The sequence below is a fragment of the Oryzias melastigma genome, linkage group LG18 (assembly GCF_002922805.2).
Source record: "Oryzias melastigma strain HK-1 linkage group LG18, ASM292280v2, whole genome shotgun sequence".
Classification (NCBI taxonomy): domain Eukaryota; kingdom Metazoa; phylum Chordata; class Actinopteri; order Beloniformes; family Adrianichthyidae; genus Oryzias; species Oryzias melastigma.
In genome coordinates, this window is record NC_050529.1 from 7,213,312 (window position 1) to 7,226,152 (window position 12,841).

At 41.5% G+C, this 12,841-nt stretch overlaps 1 protein-coding gene across 2 annotated transcripts in view; it reads left to right on the plus strand.

Moving 5' to 3' along the window:
- The window catches only part of plpp3 (phospholipid phosphatase 3), a 34,989-nt gene that overhangs the window by 7,873 nt on the left and 14,275 nt on the right, over positions 1 to 12,841 (plus strand). The window contains exons 2-5 of one of the 2 annotated variants that reach the window (XM_024288185.2): positions 6,725 to 6,882; positions 8,696 to 8,788; positions 9,435 to 9,622; positions 9,729 to 9,786. In XM_024288185.2, coding sequence (XP_024143953.1) covers positions 6,725 to 6,882; positions 8,696 to 8,788; positions 9,435 to 9,622; positions 9,729 to 9,786 — 497 coding nt within the window. Of the gene's footprint in view, positions 1 to 6,250; positions 6,406 to 6,724; positions 6,883 to 8,695; positions 8,789 to 9,434; positions 9,623 to 9,728; positions 9,787 to 12,841 lie in introns of both variants that reach the window. The other variant, XM_024288186.2, reaches the window with a different exon arrangement.

Consider the following 12,841-nt stretch of genomic DNA (forward strand, 5'->3'; position numbering starts at 1 on the left):
TCTGGTTCTGCTCAGTGTTCATTCACAATAGGCTCATTTCGATTGTAAATCTCGTAAATTTACCACTTTAAAAATCATAATTTTATTTTATTTTTTATTTTTTTGGTGGCCCTAATACTCCATCGTACTATAACACCGATGTTTATAGAATTCAACTTTTCCGCAGCACACACACATACATGTATCTGCAGACACCCTGGGTCCGCCTGCATTCTGCTGCTGGCGCTGTCTCACCCACATGACGTCAACGCGTCACGTGACCCAAATCGAGCCGTTTCTGAAGCAGGGCGACATGCGAGTGTGATTTGTCGTTGATTTAGTCAAATTTTACAAAAACCTGCGTTTGTCCACGGTAATTATTTGTTATTTTTGATACATTAGAACATATGGAATCTATCTGGATACGCGTTTTAGCTTTGTCCCAGGCCATTACTAACACTTTAACGAGAAAACAAAGTTTGTTTTCTCGTTAGAACAATGTAATAGATCTCATTATAATGAGAAAACAAACAAAAAAAAAAAGTAGGGCAGGCTGTTTTTGGCTTCCCCATAAACTGACCAATCAGATGCCTCAATAAAAGTAGGCGCAGCCTGCAGCCCCCCCCCTCCCCCGTTTAAAAGGTTTGACCGATTCCTCCCAGCCCGCTTTCAAGTGGAAGGGGTGTGGCCATCCAACAAGCTCACTTCTGATTGGCAAAAGCAGTTACCCTAGAAATGATGGCTCTGACTGATTCAGACCAATCACTGCTTACTGACATCATCTGGTTCCAACATCTGTATCGCAAAAAAATGCCAGCTGAAATGATTTCATTTGATTGGAACCGTAAGGTGAAGTCACACCCATTCGCTCCAGTTCTCAGATACAGTCATTGGTGTGCACCAGAGATTACCTCACTCAAACCTACCGGACTGTGGTGAGGCTGCACACACAAGTACCTGCAAGTAAAAGTGCCTATCGAGAGTGTCCCAGCAGATGTTTGTTTGTAAACGGCATTTATTCCTGTGAAAAAAATCTATCTGAGTAAGCAGATGCTTCTGTCAGTGCCCCCCTGGTTCCTGCTGCATCCACACAGAGGGAGGAGAAAGGACAGGGATGCACTCTGCACACTGCCCTGCTGACCTCAGCCACTCTAGTGTGTCTGTTTGTGTATCTGAGCATTCTACATGTGTGAGACACATCAGCAGCCCGTGGAAACAGTGAGGCCACACCTCCAGTTGTCACATCTGTAGCGGGTCCAAACTAGTTAACATGTTTTTGAATGTAGGATTACCAAACAGTCATTTCAGTGTATGATTAAAATTTGGAGGGAGGTTGGTGTTCCTTTTATTTGGTTGCAAGGACAATATTTTTCATTGCTCCATCAAATGTCTCAGTTGGCACATTGCAGTCAGGCAAGAACAGTTTTGCTCAAATCTACCAAACCCAGCAGAACTCATAGAGAAGCACATTGCTCATCTCTGCATAAAACCTCTTTTCTTTGCTCCACAGTCCACTTAGATGTCATTCACTCCACTACAAATCATAAATAGTGGTGTGGAACTTCTTAATTAAAAAAAAACACAAGGCTACAGCTACACAACTGTTGTGCTCACCTTAACACTGGTGACACCAGGAGCCAAAGTATCAACTGTCGATTCCCTTCCAATAAAACTAGAAATGCAGTCCAGTTTGAAGAAATCTCTTTAGAGTACAAATATCTTTTAAACAATAAAGTGTATAATCAAGAGACATGATTGCCAAAGTCATAAGTTAAATTCAAACAATAAAAACACATTTAACCAAATCGTTTTATTCCCAGTATCTGGTTAGAAAGTTCAGTTTTTGGAGATACCAGCTGAGATGAGAATACAAAGAAGAGTTAAGACCCACTGACAGAGTTTAAAATATTGAAGAGATAAAAGTCCAGATACACTTGTACATGCCAGGAGAAATGGCTTCACAAACCCATGTCCATTCTTTTTCTTAGAAACTCTAAAACGTTTTATGTTAATTAGCAACAATTCTACCAAATGGTAGTAATCTGGTCTCAAATGCATAGAGTCAGGGATAATTTTTTTTTTCCAACTAACGTATTGGACAGCCTATAGCCTACGACCAAGTCTACGGTGTCAAGGTCCACTTTAGTCTCTGCACTCTTCAAATCCTTTCTTAATTCTCACACCTTTTCTCTAGATTGATCACATTATTCTCTGAAGAGATGGGGAAAAAAAACCCTCTGTTGGAGCGCATCATTATACATCTTCCTCTGTCACGCCTCCCTTTCGTCTCGTACTTCCTGGTGACACTCAGACTCATTTACTCTAATCACAAAATCATTGGGATTCTGACCCTGAAAGCCTTGAAAAATTTTTAAGAGTACAATAGTAAGTCAACGGCACAAGAGATGTAAAAGAGTGAGAAAGTCAGCTCATTCACAAAAAGAGTTATCCTTTTGCAGGGATTCCACCCTTTATTCCCACGAGAACAACAACCCTTTCCATCAAAAATCTAAAGGAGATTTTAAGTTGAAGTTTGTAATATAGATGCCAGTAAAATAAGACGCTGTGCTCGGGAGCCAGGTGTAATCAGCCTCCGGAAATGCCTTTTCTACTTGTGTGGGAGGGAATAGGCCTGACTTAGCTGTGGCTGTTCTGCTAATAGAACCACTAAGTCACCAGTCCAAATGTAATCCCAAAGCCAATCAAAGCGATGCTGGTTAGATAATCAAAGACACAACAAATACACGCAATGCCAGTCATACTCACTGCAGAGTGACATGCAAACCTGCAAGTGGAAATCCCTGCATACGCATTGCACACAAAAACACTGGTGTGCAGAAGGCAGTAAAGTGTGAACATGTTAGTGGGTCTCTTACATGTGGCAAATGAGAGCATGGCACTCACACATGCACAAAGTCCTGCCCTGACCTTAGTAATATAAACACTGATTCAGCCAGGCAAAGAAAAGCCTCTCTCTGACCTGCAGTAAGTAGTCTTTAGTGGTTGTAGTGTTTCCCCTCACAGTCAGCGAAAGAGAGAAATGCATATTAAAATCTGATATAACAAATAGAAAGGATCCAAAACTCACCAAGCCACCCACTATGGACAGGCTTTTTTTTTTTAACTTTCCAGACTTCAATCTGACCTTTAAAGGGACTAATAGTTCCAAACTCATTCCAAGCGCCTCTTCCGCAGTTTAAAATCAAAAGCAGTTTCGTAGCTTATAGGCTCTAACAGCTTATTACACACAAGATCTGTGGCAAAGGGAAACACAACATAAAAATTGCCAAGTTGAGATTCCTGTTTCCTGGGTCAGTAGTGAAACTATAAGATCTCTCCCCACTTTCTTTGTCGTCTCTTTCAAAGTGACAGTTTTTATTGATTTTTTTTAATTCAGTGATGCCCCATTGGCTTTATCCAACAACTGAGCTGACTTATTTGCTTTTTCCTGCTTTGACACTCCCCCATCTCTTAACCCTCTACTTTGGATGTTATTGGAACCCTCTTAAGGTCACTCTGTCTTTATTCTGGCGGTTCTAAAGAGGTTATAATCCACTTGAAGTTGTTTTCAGCAAAACTTTGAGTGTGTCAGAGTTAATTCCAGAGCGTATTTGGATTTTGTGTCATGGACTTCATGGAGTAGCTGAGGTATGAGGAGAATGCCCACACACCAGCCTGTTCTCTGAAGGGAGAACAAAATAGCTTGGTGTCTGAAGGCCAAGCTGAGAGCAGACTGAGAGCTTTCATGATTCATCAATAGATGGTGGTCAGCCGCTCGATCTCTCTTTGCTCTTTCAGTCAATAAGCTGGCCAGATCCAGAGTTTCCCATGCTGTTATCCAATCTGCTCTGCCCTGGAGCACCGTTTGGATGGCCCTTCTCATCTTGTCTGGATATATTTGACCTTTATCACTGCTCCTTGTTAGCATTTGAAATTCTGTCTTAAAATGTAAGCCAGAAATGAGGCAAACTTTGAATAAAACATTAACAGCAATGAGCTTTTAATTTGTTTCCAGCTTTTCTTCTCGATTGGTGTTGGTCTTATGGCATGTGGGTTCTCTTTTTGCTGTGTGTCACATCACCATCAATGTAACACTTCCATTAGAAAGCTAATCTGAGTGACTTCATTGCCCTTTTCAGCCCTGCGCTGTATTGTCCAGACTGTTTGTCAGCCTGTTCCAATGCTCTGCAGGCCCAGCCACCTGTCGAAGGCCGCTGGTCTGCAGCCGTTCACTCCACTGGTCACTAATGCTTTTTTTTAACAGTTAATTTTTTTGCAGCAACAACAAAAATAAGTTCTCAATGTTCAAAGTGCTTTTATTTTACAGAAATATGACAAGACATGTTCTTTTTCAATGTTCTGCATGGTCCACTGAATAGTTAATGAGAGACTAATGATTGGATTCATGTGAATGCAAGTCAGGTGGTCCAAACAGTCATCACTAAGTGTAAACATCATGTTTTTTTTTCAAATCTACTCTAAATTATGTTCATCTGTCCTGGAGTAAGGTTTTTATCAAAGATGATCTGAATCCAAAAGACAGAACGGAAGACGCAGAATCCTCTTCTAAGCATCATTTATTGTTTTTTTTCCAGCCTTAGCCACATTAAGAATTTGCTCACTCAGCAAAGCACTGCTCTCCCAAGACAACACTGGTGAAAAGTGTGTAAAGCTGAACACAGAGAGTGCACGTCTCACCAGCCTGCATGGTAAATGTGGTTTGTACTCTTCTACAAGTGAATGCGAGTCTTTACTGTCAATTCCTGTGTTTTTCAGGACAGACAACCAGCATCAGCTTCATCTCACATCTGTGGTGAGATGACAGCTGCGGTTCTCTAAGCACATTAGGAACATTCGTGAGCACATCTCTGACTTTTAGCCAAAGGGCTGTGTGATGTGAGCTAACCACAAGAACTCAGTGTGGGAAGAGTTTCTGTGCCATCTGACCCAGAATGTTGGTTTGTCTTCATGTCTTAAGCTCACTCTGTTTATGAGCACATACTTTGTTTGGGAGTTGGTTAGAATCAATTTATTCTTACTTGGTATCAGTGCTCTTTGAAAGAACTCATGAAAACGCAAGTTGATCTGTCCATGTTCATATATTGAAACAATTGATTTAATGATTTCTATTGACAAACCAGTGGACAAAGGAATGCCACTGGTACGAGATTGGAACTCCTGGTACATGTGGGAGAAGAATCAGGTACAATCTGACTCAGTTTACAATACTATATACAACTCAATATTCTACTAAAACTTACAAAAATATAATCAAATACATTGTTTTAGGGTTAAAACGAATGCAATATAACTGTATGTAAGCATTTGAACTAAATGAATAGCCTCCTGCCTGAGGGAAGGGTTGGAACAGTCCATGAGGTGGGTGGGTGTGGTCTTTGATGATATTCAGGCCCCTCCTCCTGTATCTTCCAATGTAGAGGTCTGTGGTAGAAGGCGGTCCTTTGAGCGACTTTGACCGCTCTGCAGAGCTTTCCTCTCAGCAGAGTAGCTGTCGTGCCACACGGTGACGCCGGTGCAGAGGACTCTCTCCACGGCGGCGTGGTAGAAGCTCCTGAGCTTCCAGGTCCAGCCCAACGCAGCTTCCTGAGGAAGTTTGGAGATCTGTGCGTTGTAACCATCCTCTTCACTGTCTGTTTATAATTGTCATGGTTGGAAAGCATTGCTTTATTTCATGAGTAATTCATAATACAACCAGTCTGTCATGAGTCTGTGATCTGGTTTTGCCATGTTCTGTTTTCCCCGTCAATCTCACCATGTTCAGGTTAATCATCCACAGCTGTTTTCATTTAGTTAATCAGCCTCGGTGTATTTAAGTGTCTGGTCTTCAGTTTCTCCGTGTCAGGTCATCTGCTCTGTTCTGTCATGTCACTGGTTTGTTCTCCTGGTTTTATGTTTGAGTTTGTAGTTGTAGTAAATGTTCAAGTTTCTGCCACAAATCTGGTCTCCTGCATTTGGGTCCTTCACCACCATCCCTGACACAGTCTGTTTTGAGATATGAGTTTCTTTTCTGCTCCTTCCTTTGAGCAGGTTTATTCTTATTTTTTAACTGCATTTTCCTCCCTTGTGAACAGGAGAAGGTTGAGTGGGCTAATAGTGTTGTCATTTCTGTCATTATGTGTGTCTTTCTTGCAGGTAGCAGGTATGGGGATTTATTACAGTGGAACTCCTTTGGTTTTAGGCCCATCTACAGATGGGACTTCTATAAAGAGTGTGTGCACCGCTTAATACAAATATCCATATGTGTGTGTAGCTATGCTGCCGACCCTGGTTTTGCATCACACCTTTGCTCGTCCATACCAGAGAGGTCTTTACTGCAGTGACTCCAGTCTGAAGTACCCCTACCAGAGCAGCACCGTACCCACCTCAGTGCTTCTTATAGTGGGCTTGACACTCCCCGTGGTGTCCGTAAGTCTCCTCCACAGAACGGCCGCTCGGGTTTGACGTCTGTGATGTGGCAATGGAGGAGTGACCATGTTAGACAGAATGCTAATAAAATCCTGTTTTGGTTTTATTTTTGTATCTCTATAAATGTCACTCCTTCGCTCTGAGCCTTCAACACACGACGTCCTCAAACCCGACTTTTTTCTGATGTCCCGGGATGCCAGCATGCTCTTTGTGCTGCTGCTATTTTGTCCTGTTCATGTGTGTGTCACAGACCAGGTGCTTCTGTCTTTTCTTTCTCTTTCTCACACACCCTTGTCTTCTCTCTTTGTGTCTCTTGTAGCTAGCCTGCCTTTCCTGATCATTGAGACTAGCACCGTTAATCCGTACCAGCGTGGGTTTTACTGTTCGGACGAGTCCATCCGCTACCCCCAAAAAGAGGGAGACACCATTAGTGATGCTGTGCTTTGCGGTGCTGGCATTCTTATTGTCAGCTTCTCTGTAAGTCCAAACCCACACCTCTCTCTGCTGTCCCTGTAACACCTTTGCTTCTTCCTTCTCCTCAGGCTGGACACCTAACAAGCACCTCATTTAGAGTGTTAGTCACTCCCACCGTGCCGTGTCTCACAGAAGACTTCCTTCCTGCTTCATGTGCTGTATGTCCCCCCCCCCAACTTCATTAGACAGTTTTGATCACTTATTTCATCCACACTTATACTAGGTTTTGTTTTTCCTATGATTAGAAAATGTATGTGTGTGCAAAGACATGGATACTGAAGTCCAAAGAGAGGTTAGGGTCCAGCTCCTCCTTCCATCTCCGCTTCATCCTCCCCATGCTCCCGCTCAGTTCTCCCCCATCACAGTCTGAGTTATTCCACTAGAAACAGCACAAACTTCTCAGACTAATTACTGGATGTGTGTTCTTAAAAAAGGACTGGCTCCAGCTTTGTGTAAGCAGATTAAAGCAGGTCAGGTTTTCCAAAAAATATTATGACATATATTTCAATTAAGGACATGTGCAGAAGCTCAGGGATCTTTACAGCCCCCAGACTCTCTGTTGCTAAGCCCCCTCATAAGCTCCCAGACTGAAGCGTCACCTCAGTGGCGTCTCCCTTCCATTAGCTCGGTGGGCACACTCACATAAACAGTCTGGGAAGCTGCTCTGCCTATTAGAACCAGGAGGCTGAGGCTGTGTTGGTTAGTTCCTACATGCGTCAGCAAAGATGGAGTGTCCAGCACAGCTGTGTTACAGCAGCAGTGTCTGCTGCAGCAGAATGCCCTCTCTCCTGTCCACATACTGGTTACACACCTTCCTCGCTTAAACCTTGTTGCCAGGAGAATTCCTCTGGTGTTGTTTGGGGCGTGTCTGCTGTGACAGAGAAGCTCACTTTTTTGAAGAAACTTCAACAAGATAGAGTAGCTGAGGACGTGAGCTGATCCAGCCACCTGCAGCTCCAATCTTCTGATCAGAACAATAGCTTACCCAAACAAACCGAAACACCACAGGATTTGTTTCTTCTTGCTGCTGGTCGGCCATGCGACCACCCACCATGCTGTGCTAGTTGTTTATAACAGCTGATTGACTCAATTTATTCTTCCTTTCTGGAGAACTGTGCAGATTTTTTTCAGGAAACATTTGTAACAGTTCTGTCCAAACTTCCTTTTTGATCTGCCTCGAAAGCATTGCAGTCAAAGTACAACTCGTGGTTTGATGCATCTTCTGGGGAATGTTGCATTTTGGACATAGAGCAAGTCAACTAGATGTCACTTAGAATAGCAGAAGCTGGATTCTTCAGAGTAGACGGCATGTTTTGATGCTGTCCTTGGAGCTGTTAGAGCAGGAGCCCAACACAACCTAAAACCATCTGGCTGGATCATCTCTTGCGTTAAGTCTAGCCTATTTTAACTCAGATGAAAAGTAAATGATAATGGACCATCAATCTCTTCTATAATTAATCTGTGCCAGCCTGACTCACATACTCAGTCTAGACTATTAGTGATAGCAATTTTATTTTTCCTTATTGCTGCCGCGTCAGTCTGCATCACCTCTTTGAGAACAGCACTGTGGTTTGTCAACCTCACATCCCATCCGCAGTGCCTGAGGGAAAGGCAGGCCATGCTCATTGTAAATGTTTGTCTTCACTCATTCCACTGTTTCACTCATCCGTGTTAAACCCAAAACCTGTATCTAAAATGTCCTAATATCAAGCTTCTTTGCTTCCTGCATGTTAAAACATTTGTCTGTCTGCACCATCAGCTAGCTGGAAGTTGCCCCATACTTTACCTGTTCACACGGGAAATCCTTTTCTTTTAGATAATGATCGGAGAATGCTTCAGGATTCATCAACTTCATGACGGAACCAAGTCCTTCGTTGGCAATCCTTATGTTGCAGCTCTCTACAAACAGGTCAGCTCGGCTTCTCACCAGAGTGTGGTACAAACTGGACAACAGCTCAGATGAGTTCTTCTTTAACAGAGAAAAAATCATAAAGCAAACAAAGTAAAACATTACTTTTTACATGAGTGTGTCAGTTCTGCCCTCAGACTTGTATGTCTGGAGGATCAAAAGAGCAGCAGAAAAAAGCGATTTCCAGGATTTATTAAATGAGGGGGAGTGCCCAGTCCAGAGCTAGGCAGAGGGCAAGACAGAGTTGGCTGGCCTCTAAATGTGTCCAAAAGTTGGTTGGTTCTATAGAAAACCACCAATCTGGTAATTGATCTGTCAGTGAGGCGATCTTTAAACTGCTGCAGGTGTACAGGAGGTGTGACCTGTAAAGCCAGACCAAACCATGAATATCCAACTCTCCGCCCAGCTCCTGTACAAAGGCAGGAAGACAGAAAGAGACGGTAAAAAGACAGGAAAACAAAAAAACTACAAAACGGATTTTTGTCTTTGTAGTGTTACAGTTAGAACAGCAAAAACGAGCTGCAGAGTTTGGAACAACTCTGCAAAACTTAAAAAGATTTCGATCCCTTGTTATAATCCTTTTACAAACAATTTTTGGAGTTGGAGGTTATGCTTTACTAACTTCATGCTTTCTAACATCTTCCAGATCGGCGTGTTTCTCTTTGGCTGTGCCGTTAGCCAGTCTTTCACAGACATCGCCAAAGTGTCGGTGGGCCGGATGAGACCGCACTTCTTGGATGTGTGTAAGCCAGATTTCTCCACCATCGACTGCTCGGTTGGGTACATCACCAACTACACCTGCACTGGCAGAGACAGTGAAGTACAAGAGGCCAGGTTGGTGACCACAGTTCTAAAACTGACAAATGTTTTGTTCTGGTGGTGTTTTGTTCTGTACTTTGAAGTGGGAGTGAATTACTAATAGAATTCTTTGCATCTGCAGGAAATCCTTTTTCTCAGGACATGCCTCGTTCTCACTGTATACCATGCTCTACCTTGCTGTAAGTAGTCTTTACACTCCTGCCGACAGTCAAACACACAATCATGAGAACAATAGCTGACAGATTGTAGAGTGATTTAAGGAAAAGGGCTGCTCTCTGATTATGGGATTCACTGCTGGAGGAAACCTCATAAAGAAAGGTCACCCGAGCGCTCTGCCGGCTTCATGGCTGAAGACACCTGTTCTTCCAGTGAGATTTAGCACCTCACACTCTAATTATAGTCTCGCACATCATTTCAAAACTACAGTATCCTAGTTATTTCCTGCGCTCTGTTCCTCTGTGCAAGGAAGAGGTTTGTCCGACTGCAAGGTGGACCCGGTTCTCAGTAAAAGTTCTGCTGTATTGTGTTTTGCTGCCAAACTGTAAGAGTGCCATGTGGGTATTTCCCAGCCTTTGAGTGAACCTACAGCCCCATTCTGGTCAGAGGAAAAGATGAAAATGAGCAAGGGAATCTGCAGGGAATGAATGGAGACGTTCTGCATCCAAACCGCATCGTGACACACTAGTCAGAGAGCAGTGTTCCACTTGTGGCAAACTCAGGACTGATGCCAGCTGTAAACACACAGACCCATAGCAGCTGAAGAAGTGGAATACAAAAAGATAAAACCCACATCAGGCTTTTCCTTTGGAGCAACAGGAGTCAAATGCACTTTGTTTTCTCAATTGAGCTAATTTAAATGCAGGGAAGAGCTGTGGAGTAGAGAGCCAAGTGTGTCAAATAGGAGAGCATGGACAGTTCCATCAGATTTACAGTGTTCCCTTGTTATTGCAGGAGTTACATGCTAAAAAAAAAATCAACAAAACATCAACTCTGCAAAGTAGCAGTACAGATGTTTTAGGTTCTTCCCTCCACACAATTTTCTCAGACAGACATGAACATTTTCATACTTTTTTTCTCAAAGTTCAAACATTCTTAAAGAAATAAATCCAGTTTTCTAAAATGAAAAGAAAGATCAGATTACAAAACAAGACTGATGCTGATCTGAAGAGCTGCACATATCTGTGAGAATAATATATAGAGAATAATGAGAATAATAATAAAAAGAGAAAGATTAGACCGATGGCCTGCTGAAATTCAAAATTAGGATTAAAAATGAATTTTGAATTTGTATCAAATGTAAATTGAACTGAAAGTTGCACTACCTGCGATAATGCTAGTGTGAATGCTTTTTGTGGAATCTGGTTGTTGAAAATGCTGAAGCAGTTTAATCTAATTGCTGAAGGTATTTGCTGAAAATACAAAAGCTATTTGCAAAATGCAAAATTTGCTAAAAGACTTGAAATTTTCTTAAAGAACTATGAAAGAGTGCAGAAGTTGATCTAAATTTCTGAAAAATCGGTAGTAAGATTGCTTAAAGATTCTCAATACATGCCAATTTTGCTAAAACATGTAGTGTGTTGCTTAAATATAAACTAAACTCTAAATTAGCCCAAATAGCCTTAAAAGCTAGCACATTGCTAAAATACTAGCTTAAATTAAAAAGCCTAAAAATCCTCGGTAAAATTAGTCAAAAACATTAGCCTGTTGCTAAAATATTAGCTTAACTTAAATGTAGATAACAAACCTCAGTAGATAACAAATTAACCGAAAAAGGTTAGCATGCTGCTAAAATATTAGCTAAGCTCAAAAGTAGCCTAACAATCTCAGGAAATAATAAATTTGCTTAAAATTGTTAGCATGTTGCTAAAATATTAGGTACAATTAGTATAAAAATACCTCAGTTGTTGCCAAATTACCAAAATGAGCTAGCATAATGCTAATATAATAGCTTTTTGCCAAATGATTTAAAAATTACTGTAAGCCATGATTTCAAAGTGCACAAAGTTTATGAAGAATTTGAAGACTTTCTCATTCATTTCCCATGGGGCATATTTTACTTAATATTTTAAAAACTATAAAGTAGAATAAAATGAAAATACAAGCAGTGTCAGTCCTGAACGAGCTGAACGTTTTGATACCAAGATTACTGAAATCACTGAAAGTGTGATTGACATCCTGAAAAACGTACAGAAAGAAGCAGGAGAATCATTATAGTGTGAATGTTGTAACCCATTCACACATTTAAAATTAATTTACTAATATTTGTTTTTGAATCTACTTTGAAAAAAAAGCAAGTGTCCTGTAATGAATGTACCAGTTTAAACCTCTTCACATAAAACAAATGCTCTGTGTTTTCTTTTATACATTTGCTTGCAGCACAAAAAGGATCAAAGTTAAATGTTCATGCACGATGGTACTGGAATTATCATGTTAATGGTTGAAAAGTCACAGTAAATCAGAGAACAGAAACCCTAGAGGGTTAACGCTCAGTAAAAACACTATCAGCTCTTTGTTTGTCTTCATCAAACCTGTCCTCACAACATAGACGACTGCAGCTCTTGTCACTCTTGGGTTTTCCCCTCAGTCTTGTCTGCTGGGCTTCTCTTTAGCACGCGTGTGATGAACAGAGAGGCCTCTGCCTCGTCTCTAACCGCAGCCTCGTGTCATCTGCTAAAAAGCTGCCTGTGGTCATGCTGCATTGCATTGTATTTACTTGCACATTCTGGTGCTGAATCTGAATATAACGTGGTAAAAGTACTAAAAGTTTCAGGGTTGCACATATTGGTACAAACCACATTTGCAGGAGCACAGCCACAAACAGCAAGCAGCTGTTGTCCACTTCACCTGATGTGCTCTACACAAATATATTAAATAACTGCTTTTGTGTTTTAAATATAAAAGGTCTGGACCACAACAATGCTTTGAAGTGTGAGAAAAGAGGGAAATGCTCTGAGTTTTTGTCATGTTTTCGTTTGTTTGTGATTTGTTTGGTTTAACACGGAGTTTGACTCTCAGCAGGAAGCACAAAGAAATAAAGTCTCACTGGAATGCTTCTGAAAACCACAGGACTTGGTGCCGCTCTTGTTTCCCTCTGTCATGGGAGCGCGCCAGGGCTTCTTTTGCTGCTTTCTGTTGTAATGTTCTTCAAATTCAATTGTTAGAAAGCCATTGAAGGAGCACAAAGGCAAAAGCCCGACTCATTGTGGTTTATTGATAGAATAGAATAGAATAGAA